Source organism: Zootoca vivipara, chromosome 11 (genome assembly GCF_965207765.1).
Source record: "Zootoca vivipara chromosome 11, rZooViv2.hap1.1, whole genome shotgun sequence".
Taxonomy (NCBI): Eukaryota; Metazoa; Chordata; class Lepidosauria; order Squamata; family Lacertidae; genus Zootoca; species Zootoca vivipara.
In genome coordinates, this window is record NC_142594.1 from 1117537 (window position 1) to 1143945 (window position 26409).

The 26409-nt window shown below is 44.1% G+C and overlaps 1 protein-coding gene across 4 annotated transcripts in view; it reads left to right on the forward strand.

Annotated features, from left to right (window-relative positions):
- ADCY1 (adenylate cyclase 1) overlaps positions 1 to 26409 on the forward strand; it is a 175123-nt gene that overhangs the window by 117322 nt on the left and 31392 nt on the right. For all 4 annotated transcript variants that reach the window (XR_015946466.1, XR_015946465.1, XM_035101384.3 and 1 more), the window contains exons 8-16: positions 8020 to 8175; positions 9334 to 9528; positions 10757 to 10854; positions 13408 to 13492; positions 16602 to 16691; positions 19100 to 19356; positions 20057 to 20183; positions 22985 to 23101; positions 25661 to 25807. Coding sequence is in view for 2 of the 4 variants with exons in the window: in XM_035101384.3 (XP_034957275.1) it covers positions 8020 to 8175; positions 9334 to 9528; positions 10757 to 10854; positions 13408 to 13492; positions 16602 to 16691; positions 19100 to 19356; positions 20057 to 20183; positions 22985 to 23101; positions 25661 to 25807 (1272 nt within the window). In the remaining 2 variants the exon portion in view is untranslated. The remainder of the gene's footprint in view (positions 1 to 8019; positions 8176 to 9333; positions 9529 to 10756; positions 10855 to 13407; positions 13493 to 16601; positions 16692 to 19099; positions 19357 to 20056; positions 20184 to 22984; positions 23102 to 25660; positions 25808 to 26409) is intronic.

Here is a 26409-nt window from a genome sequence, read left to right on the forward strand (position 1 = left end):
GGCCAGGGTGGGAGTTTCCAAACTGCACCTCTGAGGCGAAGTTGGCTAGGAAAGAGCAAAGGGAAGCCCCTCGAGGGGAACCAGCCTCCATGCCTCCTGCCAGGCCGGGGCTGCCACCAGCACCTGAGCGCCCTGCGACCACCTCTTCCTTTACATCCTCCCTCTTCACCTCGGCTCCCCCTTCCACTCACCTTCTCCGCCTCCTGCCAATTTCTGACGGATGCACACAACAAGGCTCCGTTTCATCCTTTCTTGTGGAAGGAGCTCGGAGGGGTGGGGGGAGGGGAGAGAGAGAGAGAGAGCGGCCCCAACCTGTGGCCAGATCACCACCGCGGAGCCAGCGGGGAGAGCTCCGGACTGCAGGAAAGCATCCGGAGCCTTCCCACCGGCAGGGATGACCCTGGCGCTGGAGGCGCGCAGGCACCAAGCCCCTGTTCCGCCTCGCTTACCTCCCCACACTGTCCCCAAGGTCTCTGGCACCCTCCGGACCTTGGCACTGTGCCACTACCCTCAATGGTAAAGACGTAACCTGGGAACAGAAATAAATCTAGTATTTTCCCCATCCTATTTCCATAATTTCCTTTGCATCAAATTGAATGGGATTGAATAACACAATGGCAATGTAATTTATGCTACGTACATATTTAAGACAACTGGGCATATAATACGACCCCCAACTTTTCCAGTTAAAATATAGAGTTTGGGATATACTCGCCGTATAAGAAATACGACCCGGCGTATAAGACGGCCCCCGACCTTTGAGAAGATTTTCCTGGGTTAAAAAGTAGTCTTATACGCAGGAATATACAGTATGTCAAATACTGGGCAGAATGAAAAATGATGTCTTCTTATATCCCTAATGGCAGTACTGATAACTAAACTTCTTTGTTTCCCCAGTACTACGGTAATTGAGAAGTGCATTCCTTGAGAAAGATTGGAGTTGTACTTCTGAAGTTCCAGCCCTTTTTGGCAAGCACATTTGCAATTTCAGATACTATATGGCTGGCTGTAAGCTTTATGGCTGGCTGTAAGCCTTGTCATGCTTGAATAACTCAGATAATCTATGAGCTATGCCGTGCAGGGCCACCCAAGATGGACAGGTCATAGTGGAGAGTTTTGACTAAACATGACCCACCTGGAGAAGGAACTGGCAAGCCACTCCAGTATCCCTGCCAAGAAAACTCCATGGACAAAGACAACAGGCATATAAGAGTTATGACGCTGGAAGATGAGCCCCTCAGGTCGGAAGGCGTCCAACATGCTACTGAGGAAGAGTGGAGGACCAAGTACAAGTAGATTCAGAGTTGATGAAGTGGCTGGGCCAAAGCCAAAAGGTCGCTCAGTTGTGGATATGCCTGGAAGCGAAAGGAAAGTCTGATGCTGTAAAGAAAAATATTGCATAGGAACCTGGAATGTAAGAACCATGAACCTTGGTAAGCTGGTGGTGATCAAAAGAGATGGCAAGAATAAATACTGACATCCTGGGCATCAGTGAACTAACATGGACGGGAATGGGCGAATTCAGTTCGGATGATCATCATATCTACTACTGTGGGCAAGAATCCCATAGAAGAAATGGAGTGGCCCTCATAGTCAATAAAAGAGTGGCGAAAGCTGTACTGGGATGCAATCTCAAAAATGATAGAATGCTTTCGATACGAATCCAAGGCAGACCTTTTAACATCACAGTAATCCAAGTTTATGCACCAACTACCAGTGCTGAAGAAACTGAAATTGACCAGTTCTATGAAGACTTACAACACCTTCTAGAAATGACACCAAAGAAGGATGTTCTTCTCATCACAGGGGATTGGAATGCTAAAACAGGGAATCAAGATATAGAAGGAACAACTGGCAAGTTTGGCCTTGGAGTTCAAAACAAAGCAGGGCAAAGGCTAATAGAGTTCTGTCAAGAGAACAAGCTGGTCAACACAAACACTCTTTTCCAACTACACAAGAGACAACTCTACACATGGACATCACCAGATGGGCAGCATCGAAATCAGATTGATTATATTCTCTGCAGCCAAAGATGGAGAAGCTCTAGACAGTCAGCAAAAACATGACCTGGAGCTGACTGTGGCTCAGATCATCAGCTTCTTAGAGCAAAATTCAATCTTAAGCTGAAGAAAGTAGGATAAACCACTGGGCCAGTAAGACACAATCTTTTTTTATATATAAATATTTTTATTGAAAATTTTTATAACATAAAAACATACCAAAATAGCTCAACAAAACATCAAAAACATCAATATACCAAAACCAAAAAGAAAACAAAAACACACCAATACAAACAAAAAAACACATACATCATCTTATATCATCTTTTTAACTCATTGTCCCTTTTGCTTCCCCAACTCCCCTCTATCTGATTTTCATTTTAGGTACATCTGTAACAGTTTCTATTTCGTTACATTTAATTTTCATCATCCTGATGTCTCAATTTTCCTACTTTATAATCTCCTCTTTTCTCCCTATTGCCTTAACTTCTGTGTTTCCCTAGATGTTCAGACTTTCAACTCTCAAAAATAATTCCCTAAGTATAATTTAAATTTTCTCCAATCTTCCTCCATTCTTACATCTGCTTGATCTCGGAGTCTTCCTGTCAATTCTGCCAGTTCCATAAAGTCCAACATTTTCATTTGCCATTCCTGTAGAGAGGGCATTTCCTCTTTTTTCCAATATTTCGCAATTAAAATCCTCGCAGCTGTGGTGGCATACATAAACAAATTAACATCTAGTAAGACACAATCTAAATCAAATCTCTTATGAATACACAGCAAAATGCAAGAGAGATAGTGAAAGATACAGGAAATTGAATGCAGATTTCCAAAAATAGCAAGGAGAGACAAGAGGGCCTTCTTAAATGAGCAATGCAAAAAAAGAGAGGAAAACAATAGAATGGGGAAAACCAGAGATCTGTTCAAGAAACTTGGAGATATGAAAGGAACATTTCATACAATGATTACCATAATAAAGGACAAAAGTGGTAAGGACCTAACAGAAGCAGAAGACATCAAGAAGAGGTGGCAAGAATACACAGAGGAATTATACCAGAAAGATATGGAGGTCTAGTACACGCCAGGTAGTGTGGTTGCTGACCTTGAGCCAGACATCTTGGAGAGTGAAGTCAAATGGGCCTTAGAAAGCACTGCTAATAACAAGGCCAGTGGAAGTGATGGTATTCCAGCTGAACTATTAAAATTTTTACAAGATGATGCTGTTAAGGTGCTACACCCAATATGCCAGCAAGTTTGGAAAACTCAGCAATGGCCAGAGGATTGGAGAAGATCAGTCTACATCCCAATCCCAAAGAAGGACAGTGCCAAAGAATGCTCCAACTACCACACAATTGCGCTCATTTCACACGCTAGCAAGGTTATGCTTAAAATTCTACAAGGCAGGCTTAGGCAGTATGTGGACCGAGAACTCCCAGAAGTGCAAGCTGGATTTCGAAAGGGCAGAGGAACCAGAGACCAAATAGCAAACATGCGCCGGATTATGGAGAAAGCTAGAGAGTTCCAGAAAAAATCTACTTCTGCTTCATTGACTACGCAAAAGCCTTTGACTGTGTCGACCACAGCAAACTATGGCAAATTCTTAAAGAAATGGGAGTGCCTGATCACCTCATCTGTCTCCTGAGACAAGAAGCTACAGTTAGAACTGGATATGGAACAACTGATTGGTTCAAAATTGGGAAAGGAGTACGACAAGGCTGTATATTGTCTCATTGCTTATTTAACTTATATGCAGAATTCATCATGCGAAAGGCTGGGCTGGATGAATCCCAAACTGGAATTAAGATCGCCAGAAGAAATATCAACAACCTCAGATATGCAGATGATACAACCTTGATGGCAGAAAGTGAGGAGGAATTAAAGAACCTTTCAATGAGGGTAAAAGAGGAGAGCGCAAATGTGGTCTGAAGCTCAACATCAAAAAACGCAAGATCATGGCCACTGGTCCCATCGCCTCCTGGCAAATAGAAGGGGAAGAAATGGAGGCAGTGAGAGATTTTACTTTCTTGGGCTCCTTGATCACTGCAGATGGTGACAGCAGTCACGAAATTAAAAGAAACCTGCTTCTTGGAAGAAAAGCAATGACAAACCTAGACAGCATCTTAAAAAGCAGAGACATCACCTTGCCTACAAAGGTCCGTATAGTTAAAGCTATGGTTTTCCCAGTAGTGATGTATGGAAGTGAGAGCTGGACCATAAAGAAGGCTGATCGCTGAAGAATTGATGCTTTTGAATTTTGGTGCTGGAGGAGACTCTTGAGAGTCCCATGGACTGCAAGAAGATCAAACCGATCCATTCTGATGGGAATCAGCCCTGAGTGCTCACTGGAAGGACAGATCGTGAAGCTGAGGCTCCAATACTTTGGCCACCTCATGAGAAGAGAAGACTCCCTGGAAAAGACCCTGATGTTGGGAAAGATGGAGGGCACTAGGAGAAGGGGACGACAGAGGACAAGATGGTTGGACAGTGTTCTCGAAGCTACGAATATGAGTTTGACCAAAATGCGGGAGACAGTGCAAGACAGGAGTGCCTGGCGTGCTATGGTCCATGGGGTCACGAAGAGTCGGACACGACTAAACGACTAAACAACAACAAAGTTGCATTATTTTTCCACAACAAAGAGTGTGTCAAATAATATAGCTTTGGGTGATATATGAACTTTGGTGGAATAAAACAGTGCTACATGTGTCAAATACAGGGCAGAATGAAAAATGATGTCTTCTTATATCCCTAATGGCAGCACTGATAACTAGACTAACTTCCTTGTCTCCCCAGTACTAAAGCTTAATTGAAGTGCATTCCTTGAGAAAGATTGGAGTTGTACTTCTGAAATTCCAGCCCTTTTTGGCAAGCACATTTGCAATTTCAGATACTATATGGCTGGCTGTAAGCTTTTTTCATGGGGACGTACAATTCTAATATTGACTATCTGAGGTTTTGCATTGCAAAATTTTCCATAATTAATAATTAACAACAACAACAACAACTTGTAATGCCAATAAAGGTATTTGTATTGTATTGTATTGTATTGCATTGTAATCTGGCTGGGTTTATGCATAAGCTGCTGTAGGGCAGACAACACAGTTTTTGTAGGTGTCAGTGGAGACAGACAGAGGCCTTGTTTTAATTTTGCCATGTATTTTTATGTAGAATGCCTAAGTTATTCGCTTTTGATCCTATCTTATATCAAGGTCTGTAAACAGTTGCTTTCCTGATTGATTACAGCAAGTAGGAATCACCTTCAAGTGGTCAGACAGAGGAGTTTTTCAAAAAAATGCTTCCAATTTTCTTTTAGCTGACACAGATTTGCCTAAGCCAGTAGTGGCCAAACTTGGTTCTCCAGATACTTTGGGACTACAATTCCCATCATCCCTGACCACTGGTTCTGTTAGCTAGGGATGGTGGGAGTTGTAGTCTCAAAACATCTGGAGGACCAAGTTTGGCCACTATGGGCCTAATCAGATGGGCCAGTACAAAGCTAGTCCAGGCTAGTAGTTGGAATTATATGCCTGTTATTTTGGGGGTCTCAGAGATGAGAGGCAAATGACAAAAGCAGAGGAGACTTGAAGAATAAGGGAGCCACAAGAAACTCATGGAAAGAAGGAAGACAAAGAGACTGAATGGTGTGGGACTGAAGGAAATAGCTTAGGATGCACCATGAGAAGACACCACCAAGGGCCCCCCCCCATGTTTGTTATTTGTGCACGGGTCAAAGGGCTGATGATCTGTGCCTGAGCTTCTTCCTCTTTCTGAGGAATGCACACCCCACCCAGAGAGGAGCTGCTGCTGTCATCTCTCATCACTGCAGAAAAGCAAAGAGCAGCCTCTCCATTAGTGTGTCAGCAACTGATTTACTGAAGCGACAGATGTTCCTTTGCAGCTTGGCTAACAGCATTAGATCTCTGGGATGCATCAATGAAGTGTCTGGGAAGCTGGCAAGGCAGGATGCTGCCTGAATTCTACTGGTCTATTGACTGGCTTTTCCACTGAGCCTTAGTGTCACTTAGCAGTGCATTCCAGTGCACCAAGACTTTTCATAGTTTTTTTTCTCTTGCGGACCGATTTCCAAACTTCCTTAGTTTTTCTATGTAATCTGTTTTAATTATTCTTCTACCTCATCATATCACGAGAAGTAGGAGACCGAACTGTTCTTCCTTTACTGTATATTGAGCAAGACACAGCAGCCATGGCCTGAACATTCACATTTCTTGCTGATTTAATAGAGCATTATTTCCCCATGAGCCTCTAAATGTTGAAATGTGGCCAAATCACTGTATTCTCTGTGCATTGTTCTTTTTGATGTTAACATGAACTGGCTTCAGCAAGAATGAAACTCAATGTTAGCAGCAACAGATGGCAGGGAATGTGTTCCCTTTATTTCCAAGCCCCACAATTGCTTTAAAGGAGGATTATATGTAACACCCATTTTCTTATAATCGGCTCTGACAACAAGCTCCTTCATCAAGGCAGGCTCATTAAATCTAGAGTGAACACAATAAGGTATAAAAGCTTTTTCATGTACCATTTACACTTTGAAATGAGGACAGATTCTAAAATATTCACCACTTTTAAATATTTTATTTGAGGCCTGGTGGTGCTGAACCTGGGGCTGAACGTTGACTATGATGGCTGAGGCCAATGGGAATTGAACTCCCAAACATCTACGGGACCTCAGACTGGGAGAGGCTGCTTTTGGATCTGGGCCGTTCTGATCATTCATGAGTATAGTCCTTAAATGAAGAAATGCACACCTCCTCTTCAGTCTAGGCGCACTCTTCAGTTAATCACTGATTCAGACAGGAGGCAGAGTTACAGATCCTGTAAGACCAACTTAAATAAAGTGGCTTCTCATCTTTGATCACAAACACGTGATGACACTAGGCTGCGCTTCAGAACGTCTCTCTCTCTCTCTCTGCTGTCTCCACAGAAGGACCCCTCTCGCTTTCATGGAGTTATTCCTTTGCGCAGGAACCTGTCTATGGAGAGGGGTTATAAGTTGGTGGGCGATCCCATTTATCTGGTCATATGTATGCCTCCTTTCTGTGATAAAACCAAGCTGATGACAGCTTCTAGTAACAAATTTAACCACATCAAAATTAACCCAAAATTTAAACAATAAAACAATTATTGTAGAAGTTCCCCATAAAACTCCACAGTCACAACTGTATAAACAGCAGCAGGCTAATATATGCAGCATTTTTGTATGGACAAAGACTTGACATGATTTGTGTGTGAAGGTACAAACCAAGGCATTCCCAGTTAGAGGGTGATGGGGGGGGCAGGACTGGGCAAGATTTCAGCTTGAGTCCTTGGAGAGCTTCTGCTACTTAGAACTGGCAGTGCTGCTCTAAATGAACTAGTTCCCATGACTGACTTTGGTAGGTTCATCAGAAAGTGCTTATAGGAAGTGGATATTTAGTCAGCTTTGTACTGGCAGTAAAATTTCAGCAGCTGGACCAACACAAGATATTTTGCCACCAATAAGAGGCCCCAGGGTGTGCACCAGGTTCTGTCTTGGCAGGGCTTTTGCTGCAGCCCCCTTTGTGATCCTGGAGCAAGGCTGCCCCACCTGCCTGTCACATTTGGCCCATGAGAGGTGGGGCTCAAGGTTCACCACCCCAGTATATGGCAGGCCTGCAGCATAGTCCAATGTTATCATCTGTCTCTTGGCATGTTGGGATTTTTAGGGAAATACAGTTGGAAATGCAGTTGAAGTTGATTGTCAAAGAAGTGGGGGGATTTATTGCTTTTCCATTTATTGGGGGCATAGGGGGGGGTCCTGTCAATGGGCAGGCATTTTGTATTGTTATGTTGTGAACTTCCCTGTGATCTTTTATGGTTTTATTTTGCTCTTTTATGAAAACCCAAGGTATGTGTCCCAAATATTTGTTTTGTGTTCATTAAACCTATCCAACCTTTATTCTGATTGTAATACATAAACTACAGCTGCTTTATATATTTAATTATTCTAAGGTATATATTTATATTATTATCCTTACAGATATTTCCTGGTCTCATTCTCTCTGACATAAAGCCTGCCAAAAGAATGAAGTTCAAGACTGTATGTTATCTGCTGGTTCAACTTATGCATTGTCGCAAAATGTTCAAAGCTGAGATCCCTTTCTCCAATGTGATGACTTGTGAAGACGACGACAAGGTAGTGTATGGCAAAGCAAGGTCCTTTGTCGAAATGTGTGGTATCTACCCTCACCTCACATTTCACTGGGCCTTTTGGTATATAAAGAGGTACTCCTGGGCAGAGCTTCAAACTGCGGAGCTGTGCCCAGAAACACAAGGAAGTCTGGCTGAGCCCGGGGCTGCATTAAATAAAGTACAATATATTCCTTGCCACTAGATGGTGCTGTTCTATGGTTACTCCATAAGAAAAAAAAAGCTCACTTCACTGGTATTTTTAAAACACATCTGCAGGTTTCAGTCTCTTGCTGAAACAAGAGGGTGAAAGAGTCCTGATTTGAACATCTTCAACCCAAAATTTCCACCTCTCTCTCTCTCTCTCTCTCTCTCTCTCACACACACACACACACACACACACAGTGTCATTGCAGAAAACTATCCTCTTTGTGATCTGTTCCTTTCCCTAACTCTGACATGCAGTTTTCAAGAAATGGAGCAGTGGTGCTGATCCCTCCACATGTCCCTGGGCTGCACCCAATCCATGCACTAATTCTAAATTACCCTGGTGGCCAGTTTATTATTCCCCCCCCATTAAGAAATGTGCCATGCAAGCCATTCTCTGCCTTCATTTGCGCTTGCCTCCAGCCTGGGACTCCTCCACCCAGGACTGCCCACTTGGCCTCATTTGAGGAGAAGAGCTGTGCCAGAAAGGGCTGCACAGCATCTAAGGCAGATCACCATCCTCTTCTTTGTATAGTGCCTTTCCATGGGTAAAACCCATGGAAGTTTTTTGGGGGGTATGCAGGGGTACACATACCCCTAAACATTTTGTGAATCTTTGAACTCTTGTCCATTTACTGTATTTATTTTCCCTGATTTGAACTATAAAATTGTGATTTTCTTGAATCAGGGGGGGGGGTGTTTTTTAGGAAATAAGCACATGGTAAAACCATGCTCAAAGTGGCAACATGAAAACATTTACATAATAACAAACACAACAGAAGCAATTGTAAACAATAAGTAAAACACATCAAAAAGTACAACCAAATTTAAACTAAGATCTAAAAATAAAGATGCAATTAAACAAAACACACCTAAAGTATTTTGTAATACAAGAAATCTTACATAAAACATTTTTATATATAAAAAAGCTTATCCTACTGTTTTTTGGTTTTGACAGAGGAGGGCATTAAGGACAGCATCAGAAAAACTCAGGAACCGTTCCTCTTTTTCTACAAATGTTGTGTATAACACTCCTGGAACTCGAGTGAATCGATACATTGGCCGTTTAATAGAGGCCCGGCAAACTGAGTCGGAGATGGCAGACCTACATTTTTTCACCCTGAGGTACAAACAGATTGAGCGCGAGCAAAAAGTAAGTGAGGCTTTTGCTAAGTTTATCAGTCAAATAAAAAGAGAAACTACCACTTGCTTGTTGTTGTTTTTCCCCCATTCAGGATTTCATTTTCTTATATTTTTAATGAAGTATTGGCTTCCGTTTTCATGGAGCCTTTGTCAATATATTGCCCCAGGTCCCCTTCCCTCCTCGTTCGCATGCTAAGGGAGGAAGTGTACTGCTCACATGAAGTTTCCCATTATGTCTAAATGCAGCAAATGGTAATTTGTTCCTTTCAAACACTGAAAATCAGAAGGCACTCCTCTTCCTGCAGGTTACCCGGAACCTATTAGCTGTTTTTGCTTTTTTCCTACTGTGTAGAGATGCTTTCCCCCCAGGTCGGTTTTATTTTTAGTATTTTATTATATTGTATAAAGCTTTGTACTTTTCTAAAAAAGAAATAGAAAAGTGTTTTGTAAATAAATGGCAGTAGTAATTGTAAATGAGTGCTTGTGCTAGAGCAGCTGGTTTTGGGGTGCCCCCTCCTCCCTCGTTCTCTTTGATTCAGCACAGAAGGGCCCTTGCGCAAACGCGCATGTGCGCAAAGGTAGAGGCCTGCCTGGAAAGCTTAAAGCCCACCACCACTACCTGGGAGAGGGATCCAGGCAAAGGAAATATGAATTGACCAATCATGGCTAGGAGCAGCTAGGAACTAGGTGGAGTCATCAATCTTATAAAAAGTGTGGAGTTGCACACACTGGCCAGTTTCCGTTTTGACTTGGAAATGTTCGTTTTGGGAATCTCAGAAGTACGTAAAGGCAAGACGCAGGTGAGGGAGTGCTTTCCTGCAATGGCACCCACCTGAGAGATGATGGAACTATGCTGAGGCTGAAGAAAAGGACTGATTGTAATACCTCCAAACCTCAGGATGAGGCCCCTCCAATCTTTCCTGGTTCCACTTCTGAGCTGGGGAAGGAGGCCCAGGCCCACCACTCTAGCAGTCCCAAGGCCAGCACGCTTCCTCCCCAGCTCCAAATTTTGAAGGGTGGTGGGGAGGGAGCGCATGCTGGATTTGCAAGCACTCTGGCTACTTTTCCTGACCATACACTGACTTTGAAAACTCAGAAAGAAATGATGTGCTCATCAGGGGCTAATCTGGTGAGCCCATTTACAGATTACTGCTGTGCATGCTGTATTTCTGTCTTTAGAACCAGGAGGTGTGACGGGTATGGATCAATAACTGTATTTATGTCTCTTTTTCCCACAGTATCACCAGCTTCAGGATGAATATTTCACCAGTGCTGTCGTCTTGTCACTGATTCTAGCTGCCTTATTTGGCCTCGTCTACCTTTTAATAATCCCACAGTAAGTGCTTTCTCAGTATTTTAAATTAAATGACAAGTAATTTTTTTTATGAAATTGGAGTGTCTTGGGCAAACTTTGGATTCATTAGAAAACTTTATTTCTTACATTCTACTCACCCCCCAAAATCAAGAGAGCAGGTTCAGAACTGGATTCTCCTCCCCCACCCTAGGAGCTCAGATCCACCAGGACAGATCCACCAGGAGCCATGGATTGTCTTGCCCCACCCTGCGTTGGTCTAAGAGCCTCTCCAAGCTGTCTCTATCAGTGGCCCCCATGGCATCCCGCACTAGCGAATCCCATAGTTTCTGTAAGGGGGTGGCTTACAGGGAACAGCCACCCCTCATCAAATCCAGCTCTTCGAATGGTTCAGACAACAGCGGAGGGGCAGGAGACAGGAAGGAGGAAGTGAGCGGAGTGGGGCCGGGCTCAGGCAGCATCCAAGAGCCCTACGGGCCAGCAGAGAGTTCTAGCGGGGAAACAGCAGAGGGGCGTCCTTTCAAATTCACCCCGGAACTGAGGCGATCAGCGGCTCGCAAACTCAGGGGGAGGAGATTTGGGGTCCCCAAACTACTCTGCTGGTGGAGGAGCCAAAAAGAGCCATTGGGAGAATCTGATAGTACTGAGTAGACAGGTTTTCATGAAGCTCTTGCACTGTAAATAAGTTTCACAATAAAAGTCTTAAAGACAAGATGGTTTGGAGTGTCATTGCTCGAGGGTAGCCAGCAACCTCCGTGACAGCTTCACTTTGTGATGAATGAAGAATTCCTTTTTGTTGTCTGTCTTCATTGGATGGCCCCTGGTTGCAGTACTAGGAGGGAGGGAGAAAAGCCTATCTCCACCTGCTTTCCTAACACCATGCAGAGTTTATACACTTCTGTTGTATATTTTTTCCTAATTTTTTTTTTAAAAAAATCACAAATGTTGTATGTTTCATCACAAGCTGGTTGTTCCAGACCCTGGTCATTTTGCAAGGAACTGCAGCTCCTAGATGTATTTATTATGCAGTGAAAATAAAAGTTGTGCATACACTGGTAGGCAAATAACCTCAGATTTACACAATTTATGGTGGTCAGGGAGTAATAAAGGAGGAGACAACATACAGCACAAATGCATCTCCCCAAGCACCACCCACATGGACAGATTGATTTCAGAGTCATAAAATTTAAAGCACTTTTCTGTGGATGAAGGTGGGAAAAGGCACACCCAGAAAGAATGAGCCACAGGCACCTTAATGCCCTAGGGTAGGGGTGGCCAACTCCCAAGAGACTGAGATCTACTTTCAGAATCAAAATCTAGCGGTGATCTACCCCCATTTTTTGGGGTTCGGCTCAAAGTTGTTGAGCTTTTTTAGGGAGAAGGAAAGGGGGGTAGCCTTTTTGTTTTTGGGGGGAGCACTGCCCAAATACTTTTCTTACGGGAGACAACAGAAACTTTTAGAGCTTTCTTGGGAGAGAGTTGCATAAAAGCACTCACAAAACTGTACGCTGCACAAACTCCTTTACCCACTCCATTAACCTACCTATCAAGAATTCTTAAAAAATACATGCCTTCATCCATTGTTAGTGTGACACCTGCATCACCATTTTGGTAACCAACTGTTCAATATCAGACGAGTACTGTGTCAGGGCCAGCTTCAGGGAATCCTTAAGGTGCTCATCTGCCATGTTTGAATGTTGCTCTCTCTCTCTCTCTCTCCCACCCCCTCAGCTAGGGGCACCCATCCACCTCCCTCCCCCCACTTTCTTCCCCACCCCCTCAGCTAGGGGAACCCATCCACCTCCCTCCCTCTCTCTCTTTATCCCCCACCCCCTCAACTAGGGGTACCCATCCACCTCCCTCTCTCTCTCTTTCTCCCCCACCCCCTCAACTAGGGGCACCCACCCACCCACCCACCCACCCACCCACCTCTCTCTCTCTCTCTCTCTCTCTCTCTCTCTCTCTCTCTCTCTCTCTCTCTCTCTGGCTCCCAGTGGCTCAATGAGACAGGGACAGGGACGGGGGGAAATCCCTCTGTGAGTCGTGGCTCCCACTTTCCTCCCACGCACGAAAACTCACACACAACCCTCCCTCTCTGCCGGCATGAGGGAGGAGGAGCCGGGGAGCTCTAGGCAGGCAAGAGGGACAGGGAGCAATCCAGCTATTCTGTGCAACGCACTAACACAGTCACACACATACTGGTAAGCTCAGTATCGGGAAGAGGGAAGGAGCTCTCCCTGCAATTTCCCATGGTTATTGATCTTTTTTGTGGGGGAGAGACAAGAGTTATTGAGGGGTTTTTTTTAGGGGGAGAGCTCTTTCTTTTCTTTTAGGCTGGCGATCACTAAGGTACCCACAATCTACCCGCGATCTACCAGAAACATCCTGTGGATCTACCGGTAGATCCCGATCTACCTGTTGGCCATGCCTGCCCTAGGGTGTACATAGCCTATGTCTCATGCTTGAACAAGAAGGGGAAATGCTTGATAGTTAACCAGAATCCACCTGCCAAGTTCCAGTGAGGAGATGGTGCTTTTCTGTATGTTCAATGACTCGGTTTCTGCGTGTTCCTCCTAGGAGTACCATCGTGCTTGTCCTTCTGGTGTTCTGCATATGCTTCCTGGTGGCATGTATCATGTACCTGCATGTCACCCGAGTACAAGTAAGTGATCTCAAATGCCGTGGCCTCTTGATTCTTGCAAGAGATCTACTAAGCATTGCATACGTGTTCATTTGATATCTCCGCCAGGCAGGAACCTGTTTCATTTTATTAGTGTACAGCACCTAACATAGCGCAAGGTTTATATGCGTGCCACGTGTTGCTGTGGCTCAGTCTGTTAAATGGAGGCTCAGAGTCCCCCTTCAGACTCCCCTCACCTTCAGAGTCCCCCTGTTTTATGCGGGTTCTGCCTCCCACCATCTGGCCCAGGGCAGGGCCTGGTGGGCCTCAAAAGGACTGCTGCTTCTAACGCTGCTGCTGCCCAGGAGGACTCCCCTGCCTGAGTGCCTGCAGGTCCTGTCCCTGCCTCTCACCATCTGGCCCAGGGCGGGGCCTCACAGGCCTCAAAAGGACTGCTGCAGCAGAGTTCTTTTTAAAATGTTTTTTAATAAATAAATAAATAAATAAATAAATAAATAAATAAATAAATAAATGCTTTTAAACCTTTTTTAATTCTTTGTGGTGTGGGTGGTGGGAGGGATGTTTAGTTGAGTTTGGGAATTTGTTTAATTTTGGCACCTTTGTAATTTTTATTGTTTTTGGTTTTATTGTTTTACTGTGGTTTTTTGTGTCTGTGCTTATATAGGTTTTATTTTGTTCTTAAGGGAGGGGTCAGGGCTGCTTGGGAGTGGGTCTTGGCCAACAGAATGCCTGGGGGAGGTTCCACGGGGGGGGGGATGCACTGGGTCAACCGATCTCCATGATCATGGGTAGGAGGAGGAGTTACGCTAAGACCAGACCATGTCATTACCGAGGAGGCAGGTTTAGTCGTTGTCTGAGGACTATCCCTGCCTCCGGGTCTGGTCTAGACTGGAAGGATATTGGAATCAGCAAGGGATACCCACATGACCTGAAGGTGCTGCTGTGCAATGCCAGGTCAATGATTCATAAGACCACTGCCCTCCATGACTTGATCGTGGATGGAGGACTTGACCTGGCATGTGTGACAGAGACTTGGTTGGATGAAGCAGATGGGCCTGCCCTTACTGCTGCTTGTCCACCAGGTTTCTCTTATGCACAGCACCGCTTCTTAAAAAACCATCTTTACATGCAGCCAATATGGCCAACTATCGCCCAGTCTCAAATCTTCCATTCTTGGGCAAGGTGATTGAGCGAGTGGTTGCTGAACAACTCCAGGCACGCCTGGAAGAAGCAGACCATTTGGATCCCTTCCAGTCGGGATTCAGGCCTCATCATGGGACTGAAACTGCCTTGGTCCCACTGGTCGATGATCTCCGGCGGGCTAGGGACAAAGGTCTAGAGGGGTTGGGAGCTGGGCGCACTGCCATACAGTGGTTCTGCTCCTTCCACCTGGGCCGTGTTCAGAAAGTGGGGGGGGGTGAGTGTTCGGACCCCTGGGCTCTCACCAGATGTCAAAAAAAAACGTAAGTCAAAGCAACCCTATCTAAAATTTCGTAAGTAGAAAAAATCCTATCTAAACCGCATCCAAGATGGCGGACGGAGCTCCGTTCATAAGTAGAAACATTCGTAAGTAGAGTTATTTGTAAGTAGAGGTACCACTGTATGGGCCTTTCACAGGGTGGGGGAATCACAGGGATGAGGCACAACAAAGGGAGGGGGGACACATAGCCATGGGGGGAGGTAGGACCCTGAGTTAGCCAAAACAGTGGGTGGTGGGGACATTTTCAGGAACACGCGTGGGTGGGGGAGTCTTATTTTTGAAACTTACAGTAGGGGAGTCAGGGTTGGGACAGGGCAGGTGAGGGGACTCTGAAGGGAGACTCTGAAGGTCCATTTAACAGAAAAAGGTCCATTTAACACAAAAACCCACAGCAACGTGTGGCCGGGCCAGCTAGTGTTTAATAAATTATTGTATTTTAATATTTCTGTTGGAAGCCGCCCAGAGTGGCTGAGGAGACCCAGCCAGATGAGCAGGGTATATTATATTATTATTATTATTATTATTATTATTATTATTATTAGACTGGCGTATCCCTGTGATTTCCCCTCCCCGGCCCCTCTTCCCCTCCCTGGCTTATCCCTGTGATTCCCCCCTCCCTGTCCTGACCCATGACGTATCACACCCCCTTCTCCCCCCACCCTCGGTTTATCCCTGGAGTGGTCCCACCGTGTCCTGAGCTATCCCGTGCCCTCCTCTCCCTAACCCCCACCCAGGCAAGTCAGTACCTCTATTCAGCCTAGTCTATAAAGGCTTCAGCCTAGTATGTAAACGGGAGCCAAGGTGCTGTTGAGAGGAAAAGTTTTATAGGTGTAGTACCAGTGTAGCCACCACTAGAGGACGATGGTTTGCAACCTAGTTATTTTCCCAACATGCACTTTCGTCTGAGTGGTGTGTTTTGATACACGGGTTTTTTGGTGTTTTACCTACCACATGTGTGACATCTGTCTTAGCAAACTTTATAAGAACCTTCGGACATTCGCTTGGGCCGTTGTGTCAAAATTTGAACGCAATCGGTCAAGTGGTTTTGGTGAAAAGTGGACACAAACCCACATGCCCTTTTTACATTCATAGAGAGAGAGATGTTTCACATTTCTCCAAAGCAGAAGGAGGCTCCAGAGGCAACCTTTATAGGAGGTCAAGGGAACCTTTGGCTAACCCAATGTTGCTGAACTACAACTCCCATCATCCCTGATCATTGGTCATGCTTGCTTGCTCTGATGGGAGTTGTAGTTCAGCAACATCCGGAAAGCCAAAGGTTTATAACATTATCCTAATGTTCACATACTTGCAAACACGTTTCTTGCATTCACCCTTTACAGTTTTACTGCAGACCTAAGTTAGTTGGTTTGTTTTTTAATCACAGTCCTGAGGCTTTTCCCCAGACTCCTTTTCCAAGTGGGAGAATGAATCGCTAATGTCAAACTTATTATGAATAGGAGTCTGCTGAAATAAGAATTAGCTTGCTTGAATGTGAAGATATATCTGTGTGAACGTACAACAAACAAATTTTATTGCGCCAAATGAAATGTAAGACATCAGTTTCATTTTTTGTTGTTTTTTACTATTTTATAAATAACATGCCTACCTTGTTTTTGAATTAACAAAGACTCTATTGTTTTTGTCTTTCAGTGTTTTCCAGGGTGCCTGACAATACAAATTCGAACAATTTTATGTGTTTTTATTGTAATATTAATTTATTCAGTGGCACAAGGCTGTGTGGTGAGTGTATAGGAATGGTTGCCTAATTCATGGAGAGACCTACTGTTCCCTCAGTTTGCTCTGATTTAAGTCATTTAGATCATTTCCATTAGCATGCAAACCCCCGCCTCATATATAATTGCCTCATCATATAAACAGCTGACTATAATTGCTGTTTCTTTTTGAAACTGAAAACCTATATTCTTCTAAGTCCAAGAAAGCTAAATCAATCTACATTTTATTCCTCACTTTGGCTTTGGCTGCCAAGAACCAGTTTATATATGCAGCAAAATCTGGTTGTAATGTTTTTCCTGGACTTGTAATGTCATTTCACATGGAAGTGGGCACTGCAAGCTTTTGAATGCTTCACCATGGAAGAAGATTCCCTACAACTAGAAAAGTAGCATGATGCCAGGCTTTCATCCTGACTTGCTGTTTTTTTTGTACATAAGGAACTTATTTCATGGGAAACATATAAGCATGCAACTCTGTAGCCTCAACACAGTCAAACGTCTCCACATTCTCCTGCATTTTATTCTGGGCACTGCCCTGAGATCTTATGATGAAGGGTGCTATATCAATCAATCAATCAATCAGTTGATTTTGCTGCATTTTACTGACCTTGAGTCATAAATACTGGGGATTCTGCCTCTATGGTGGGTATTACAAGTGATCACTGAAATGATGGAAGGTTTTTTTGTTTTTTTAGTTGCTTCACAAACATAGAGCAGAGGTTTAAATTAACTGGTTTATTGCATGTGAAAGACATGGGTGCCACACACACACACACACACACACACACACACACACACACACACACGCCTGTTCATAAATGTGTGCAAGTGCCAGTACAATGGGGCAGCAAGGATGTACGCAAGACTTCTTTTCATTTACTGCTTAATGTGTTTACTTGCTGCTTTATAAGAAAAAAATCTTTTCCATGTAGAATATGATCAAAGTTAGAAGAAAGGTTCTGTTATCTCTGCTCGCTTGTTTGTATTATCCAGTAGTACACTAAATGTGTTAATTAGTACAGTCGTACCTCTGAAGTCGAACGGAATCCATTCCAGAAGTCCGTTCGACTTTCAAAGCATTCGGAAACCAAGGCACGGCTTCCAATTGGCTGCAGGAAGTTCCTTTTCTTCACTGGGTTGGAATGGAGCCTTTACCTGGCAACTCAATCTCTCCCCCCCCCCTTTCAGAGTGGCTGGGGAGCACAAGAGAGCTTGCGTCTCAGGCAGCAGGACCCCGAAGAACCTAAAAATCCCCTTTTAGATTTTTTAAGGGGTGCACATCACCTTTGCGCTTCCCCTAAGCCCTAGCGAAGATCAAGCCTGTCAGAGAGAACAGGCTCATGCTCCGCCTGCCATTCTGGTGGCACCTGGAAGTCTGAAATGCGGGTGCATCTCACCTCTGGGGTGGAGTGCAGTTCATCATCCTGTGCAGCCAGTCACTACATTTCCTAAATTTGTTTGTGAATTGAAGGGTTCATAGTTTTAGTAATGGAGGAACTTTGAGGATCTTGTTTCAAAGGTTCTGCTTCACAAATGAATGTAATCTATTAATTAAATTCATATTGATTTGCATCCAACCTTGTGAATGTCCTCCATTAAAGAAATAAACATGATGTGATCATCCTCTGAGGCCCTTCTGGGGTCCAGAGTGCAGCAACATGAGAACGGGCCTTTTCTGCAGTGGCTCCCCATTGGTGGAATGCTTTCCCCAGGGAGGCTCATCGGGCTCCTTTGTTACATATCTTTAGGTGAAAACATTCCTCTTCTCCCAGGCCTTTGGCTAATTAAACAATCTATGGACTTTTAAGGGACATGGGTGGCGCTGTGGGTTAAACCACAGAGCCTAGGGCTTGCCAATCAGAAGGTCGGCGGTTCATATCCCCACGACAGGGTGAGCTCCCATTGCTCAGTCCCAGCTCCTGCCAACCTAGCAGTTCGAAAGCATGTCAAAATGCAAGTAGATAAATAGGAACCGCTACAGCGGGAAGGTAAACGGTGTTTCCGTGTGCTGCTCTGGTTCGCCAGAAGCGGCTTTGTCATGCTGGCCACATGACCTGGAAGCTGTATGCCGGCTCCCTTGGCCAATAATGCGAGATGAGCGCCGCAACCCCAGAGTCGGTCACGACTGGACCTAATGGTCCTTTACCTTTATCAACTTTTAAACTGTCCATAAAACCTTTTTTTGTTTGTTTGCTACCATGTTATGTATTTTTGTGTTTTTGTATTGGTAAACTGCCCTGTGATCTTCAGATGAAAGGTGCTATAGAAATTTAACTGGTTTTTTAAAAGACTTGATAGCAAATGACACATTTAGCATCACTTCTAGATTCACCCCTAATGCTGTTGTCATCAAATGCAGGACATGTGTTTTTGTGTGAACTTTTCATTCAGCTCTCAACTCTGTTTCTCCCTTAGGTTGGATGTATGCCTTGGGTCTGGAGTACTAATTCCAGCAGCTCCATAGTTATCATTTCTGTGGGTGGGACAAATAAGACAATGAGTGAGCTTCCATGTGATGCAGCCCATTATGCATTTCTCTCCTGCGTTGTGGGGACTCTGACCCTGGCAATATTTCTACGCGTATCTTCCTTGCCAAAAATGATCCTCCTGCTTTTTGTTACAATTTTGTACATAGTCATTTTGGAACTCAGCGGATACAGAAAAGCAGTGGGGTAAGTTCATTGCATAATTAAGGAAGAGTTTTGTTGTTTTCATATTTTGCCCCCACACCTTCAGTGCAAAGTAGAGATTCTAATGGATGTGGGAGATGTTGAAGTCCAGGCCTAAACTAGCCTTTATGTGCATAATCCTCATTCATAACCAAAACAAAGTTCACATCAATGCAAACTGCATTTGCCCTTGCCTCTCCCCTCCCCCCATGCTCTGTCTAAATTTGGGTTGTAAGGTCCTTGGTGCAAAGCAGCTCTCTGTTTCATGTATTAACTATGCAAAGCACCTTTATACTGACGACACTCTATGAATAATCTTAATAATGGTTTTGTGTGTCTGGTATCTGCCTCCAGCACTGCTTTAAGCTGGGATTATTGTTGAAGTCAAAGACTTCAGTGCAGCTCCTCCTTTCCTTCCTCCTGCATTTCAACCTAGCATAAGCGAAAGATGACAGGAGAGGAATCAGGAGAGAGGCAGGCGCACTTGGGAGAAGTGAGGGGCTCCTACTCCCTTCTTCACAAATTGCCTTCTTTGATGGCTGCTGCCCCTGCTTCCTCCCTCTAAGATGGTTGGCATTCAAGACTTGTAGTGTACAAAGGATTTTATGGAGGTTCGTTGTTTTCAAGCACTTTTTGAAAATGGCATTGGTTTTTTTGTAAAAGAAAAGGGAAGCTTATGTGCACATTTTCTTTCTTTCTCAAGGGGTGGCTCCTTTTATATTCGTGGCTATGAACCCATCTTGGCCATCTTGCTCTTTGCCTGTGCTTTGGCACTTCATTCCAGGCAGGTGGATTTGAAGCTACGTCTCGACTACCTCTGGGCTATGCAGGCAAGGAAACCTTTCCCCTTTCTAAAGCACAATGTCAAGTCCCTCTTTACTGTTGCCTCTTACTGTATACAAGGCTCTAAAAACCATTTAATTTAGCAAGAAATGGGTGTGGAAATGTGGCAATAGACCTAGGCTGTACCTGCGTGAGTAGTTGCATGCCAGCCCCAAGTTGCCTTCCCAGGTAGCTTTGCTTTGCTCCCGCCATTGGAGAGCCTGACCTCTACCAGAAGCCTCAGCTGCTCCATCCTTCCCCACGGGCCTAGTCAAGAGGGGGTTTGTTTGGATTAGGTTTCCATTAATGTTGGTCTTCTGCTTCCTGGAGTCCTGCACTCGCAGCAGTAACTGTGCTGGTTTTTGCTCATCTGCGAGTGACCACTTTTATTCTCGATCCTTTGTTTCCAATCCTATTCAACATAGTTGGTTTTGCCCATTTACTCAGTATGACATGCTTTCATTGCTGAATATGCAAATAAGCCTCAGGTGATTGTAAAGATGCTACTGCCTCCCTTCAATGAAGCAAAGCCGTTATTTTTTTAGTACCAGAGATTTAGTACAAAGCAGATTTTTTTAGTACCAGAGGCTGGCTGGGTGCCTAGGATCCTCCCCACAAATCCCCATAAGAGAGGAACATGCCTTCTACAGAAATGACATGCCAGGGTTTCAGCAGGAGCATTTTGCAGCCTTCTTGGAGATCTCAGGGAAAGTACTGCTTGAAGCTGGGGGTCCAGCCTTCCTCTCCCCCACCACCAAAAATCACAAAATGAAGGACAGCACCAATCAATTAAAATTCATTTTTTTTAAAAAGAGTTCTTGAAAAGTTGCTGTTTTAAAAAACCAGTATGTTCATATTTTCAGATTGAGAGTGGGTCCTCTTTCTTGTACCTGATCCCACAGCACACTGAACAGCACACAGCCTATGAGCTGTGAATGTCACAGTAGCGTAGAAGCCAGCTTTTGACAGTCTGCCAAGTGAGGTTTCCCTTTTGCTGCTGAGCATCTGAATTTTGTATTTTTTTATTTTAAAAAATCATTTCACATGACCTCCAATAATGCTCCCCCCCCCACTCCCAATAACGGAAGGAAAAGTAACATTTGCATCTCTGGAAACTGAGTAGGAAGAATGAGAGCAAACTATAAACAAACAAAATGTCAAGAACATCTATGAGATGGCAGACAATGGCCTTAGCCTAGAATACAAATAAATAACATTCTTATTCATCTAACCCTGTGGTGCACCTTTTGATTCTGCCTGAGATCTCCTGTCTAAATTACAGCAAGAACTAAAAGCTTATTTCAAAAGTAAATGATGAGGGCAGAAATAAATATTTAAGGGATCTGCATTTCTAGTCAGTAAAATGCCAAAGTGTTGAAAAAGTTTGGCACAATATGCTAAGCAATGTAGCTTTGCAGTTAAAACAACAACCGTGTCGTTCTATTTTAAATGATGACTTTGTAAAGTAGAATGTGGTCCTTTTGTAAAATTGTTTTCTCCTATAACCAAAAAGTTACAGGAAAAAGATATTGTGAAGAGTTCCAAAAGGATCTCTCCAAACTAAGTGAATGGGAAGTAAAATGCCAAAGTCAATTTAATGTATTGCAGAGATGTTTGCCAGGGCAATAAAATCTTAATTTCACATACGTGCTCATGGACTAGCAGTAACAGACCTGTTCTCGTATTCCTAGGTGGGCTCCCAGAGAGGAGAGGATCTTGAAGTCTCTACTCCTCTTCTGTGTGTATTTCAGCACCAACAAAATAGAATCAGAATCATGGAATTGTAGATTTGGAAGGGACCTGAGGACCATTCTAGTCCAACCCCCTGCAATGCAGGAATGCTCCCCACAGTCCTCCCTGGATACAACTGTGAACCACCAACCTAATAATAATAATAATAATAATAATAATAATAATAATAATATTTTATTCATACCCCGCCCTCCCTAGTCAAAGCCGGGCTCAGGGCGGCTGACACAGTAAAATTACAATAAGACAGAAAAAAAACAATTAATTAAAGTACAGGTTAAGATGCAACTTAAGTTTAAAATTTTAAAAATGCAGCCTTATATTTAAAATAGCCCAAATCAAAACCATAGGGAGGAAAAAAATAGGGGTCAGACTGAGTCCAACCCAGAGGCCAGGCGGAACAGCTCCGTCTTGCAGGCCCTGCGGAAAGATGTCAAATCCCGCAGGGCCCTGGTCTCCTGTGAGAGAGTGTTCCACCAAGTTGGGGCCAGCACTGAAAAGGCCCTGGCCCTAGTTGAGACCAACCTTCTGGTTAGCAGCCAGATACCCAGTCCACTGTTCCAGTGACTGGTTTCCCACAGGCCAGTCACTTTAGAACAGGATGCCAGACTAGATGAGCCATTGGCCTTCTTATATGATTCTGATTCTTCTTATATTCTTACAGTTTGATTTATGAAGAATAAAGATGTAGGAACATACCCAAATCTATTCCAACATCCCTTTGCATGTTCACCCAGAATTTTCTGTTCCACCACAGCAGGTTTATTTTGCATAAGTCTTTCTTCCATTTTGTTCATTAATTCTTGTGGTTGGTGAAGAAAGAGCATGACGGTGAGCACTGGCTGAGCACAGTAGGGGAAAAGAAGAAGCTGGAGAGAAGCAGTGCAGCCTCTTGCTCCTCGCTTGGGAGCCAACAAATTGACAGGGTCCCAGTAACCCATCAGTTGACTTAGCAAGTTATGTGAACCAGATCCAGAACTCTCTCTAGTGGTATTTCCTCTCTACAAAGTGTGTTCAGGACTGCAGTTTTTATTATTTAAAGCACATTTTATTTTCGTAGGCAGAAGAAGAGAGAGATGATATGGAAAGAGTGAAACTGGATAACAAAAGAATTCTCTTCAATCTTTTGCCAGCACATGTTGCACAGCATTTTCTCATGTCTAATCCAAGGAACATGGTAAGGAATATGAGTTTTCCGGGTTGTGTCCTGCAACAAACAACAATAGATTGAAAGCACAAATCAGATCAAAATCAAACTTTTAAAACATATTAATAACAGCAAAGGGAAAAGTGCATATAAATTCCGGGGGGGGGGGAGAGGAATCATACAGGAACCATGCTCAAGGCATACTGAAACAGGGTAAGACACACACAAAGATGGAGGGATGCCTGGCATGGATATCCAAGGGCAGCAGGGTTCTGGGTGCCACACAGAGAAGGCCCTGATGCTGTTCCCACCAGCCATGCAGAGACACATAAAAGGGCCTCGTCTGCATACTTCAGTGGATGAGTAGAATCCTATTAGAGACATCCCTTGAGGTTTCCTGGTCCCAAATTGTTCAGTGCTTTAAAAGCGATGACTAACTCTTCAAATTGCAGCCCAAAACTACCTAACTGTCAGTGCTGTTGCCATTATCAAACCTTTTTTAAATCTGCAGTAAAACTCTAAAAAAACTTACAGTGTCAGCTGCATTATTTGTGAGAAAGCCAGTTTACCTGTTGTCTGTCTAGAGTTGATCTTGGAATGAGGAGAGCGAGGTTCACATCTGCTCTGCCATGAAGCTCACAGCATGGTCTGGGCAAATCATCATGTCTCAGCCTGGCCAACTTCACAGGCGTATAGACAATATAAAGTGGGATTTGCCACCCTCCCCTCTTGGGAGGAAAATCAGCTTATGCGTAGATGTGCTGAATAATAATTCTTAAAATGTGGCTTTGTGAAGATCACAGTCTCATGACGGATGTGGGTTGTTGTAGTCATTAAAGAATAATATTCCACCCTGATTAAAGCAAGTCAGAACATACACAATGTATTTGAATATATTTGCTTGTTGATTTAATTTTTATCCTGCTCCAAAACAGAGGCAGATTATACAAATCATTTGCTGCCTTGACTCCAATGGGAGGAGGGGCAGGATAAAATTAAATTAATTTAATAATCTATATATATTCCACCCGCCCTGTGGAACACCCTCCCATCAGAGGTCAGAGAGATAAACAACTACCTGACATTTAGAAAATACCTAAAGGCAGTCCTGTTTAGGGAAGTTTTTTGATCTGTGATATTTGATGTATTGTAATGTTTGTTGGAAGCCGCCCAGAGTGGCAGGGGAAGCCCAGCCAGATGGGTGGGGTATAAATAATAAATTATTATTATTATTATTATTATTATTATTATTATTATTATTATTATTATTAAGGTGCATGTGTGTTATTCCCCACTTTTCTCCCACAAGCACTTACCCGATCATCCTGAAATTTGGCCACAACCTCAGAGTCACATGTGAGCATGTAATCATGCACTTATACTGACCAGCTGACACACCTAAGACAGGTATAAACCTGGATTTGTGATCAAAAAAACTGCGCGCCCCCAGTGGACATTCAACGAACAATGGACAAACATACTCTCACAATCTCTCACGCCCTGGAGACCACGCCTCCAACAGAGAGCAAACCGCCCCAAGACCAGGCCGCTCCCCAGGGACCTGCGCCCGCCCAGGAGATCACGTACTAGTGACCCCCTCCCCCCCGACCAAGCCCACTCCACACACACCCCACCGCATGGATCCAACCCCCGCCGATCCCACCGCCTCCCGCGACCCCCTCCTGCCCTGAGCAAGCCCACTCCACACACACACACACTACACAGATCCCGCCCCCGATCCCTTAACCTCCCGCGCCCCCCCCAAGCAAGCCCACTCCACACCCACACACCCCACGGATCGCACCCCCGCTGATCCTGCCACCTCGCGGGACCCACCCCCACACCGGAGATCACACCGATCCCCCCCCCCACGGATCTTGCCACTGCTGATAAAACCACCCCCACGAACCAGGCCGCCTCCACAACAGCCCTGGGCCTCTCCAAAAGACAAAAATAAATATCTCACTTCAAAACATTAACTAGCTTCTTTCTTTCTTCACAATTTCACACTAAGCCAAACTGTTCCCCTCAATTGAGCACCCTGGCTCAAAATCTTACAACTTCCTTTTTTTCACAACAACCTTAAAGTTGTTGCTGACAGTGTTGTCTTGAATTGGGCTTCTTCCAGTCTAAAGATAAAGGTAAACAGGGTGAGCTCCCATTGCTCTGTCCCAGCTTCTGCCAACCTAGCTGTTTGAAAGCATACCAGGGCAAGTTGATCAATAGGCGGGAAGGTAAATGGCGTTTCCATGCGCTCTGGTTTCCGTCACTGTGCTCCATGCACCAGAAGTGGTTTAGTCCTGCTTGGCCACATGACCCAGAAAGCTGTCTGTGAACAAACTCTGGCTCCCTTGGCTTGAAAGAGGGATGAGCATCGCACCCCATAGTCGCCTTTGACTGGATTTAACCGTCCAGGGGTCTTTTACCTTTTACCTTACCTATCCAGTCTAATTTAGTTACACAGGTCCCATTGAAATTGATGTGAAAAGTTATTATGATTAGATTAAATTCGTTGGAAACTAAGTGCTTATTTAGGCTGGATCCAAGTATTAGCTTGCTATAACAGAAAATATAATTTGAAAATTTCAGGACCTGTATTACCAGTCCTATTCACAAGTGGGAGTGATGTTTGCTTCCATCCCAAATTTCAACGATTTTTACATTGAACTGGATGGCAATAACATGGGAGTTGAATGTTTACGCCTCTTAAATGAAATTATTGCAGATTTTGATGAGGTAAGCATTCTTTCATTCAGTCTGCCTTTTCAGGAATACTTGTGTAAGCTCCTCATCATGTTGAGAAGGTCACACTCTTAACAATTATCTCTCAGTTTACAGTTCATTCTAATTGAGTTGGCATTACCAAGTGATCCAGGCAAAAACGGAAATGTTCCTAGTTTTATGAAGACAGAAAATTATTCATAATTAGGCCAAACTAACTATCATCTTAGCTTCTGATTGAAGGGGCATACATTGACCCCCCTTCTCCATTGGGGACCCTTTTCTCCAGCCAAGCCTCCTCAATGATTCAGTAGCTGACCAAGTCAGAGAGAGATCACATTATGTACCATTTTTTATTCCATACTGTCCTAAACACCATTTTGGCTGTACCCAAGCTGTAATATTTTATCTGCCTGCCAAAGTGTTCCTCCCTCTTAGTGCAAATTGGTATCTCCCAGAGTAGCACAGGATCCAGCCAGGCAGAAACACCACTACAACACTCTGGTAGGGAAGGAATTTGGGTTTATATAGCATGGCGGGTCAGATATTCTTTGCTGCAGTTATTAAACTGTTTCTACATCCCCCCAGACTTCCTTGTAGCAAGCTGGTAAAGCAAA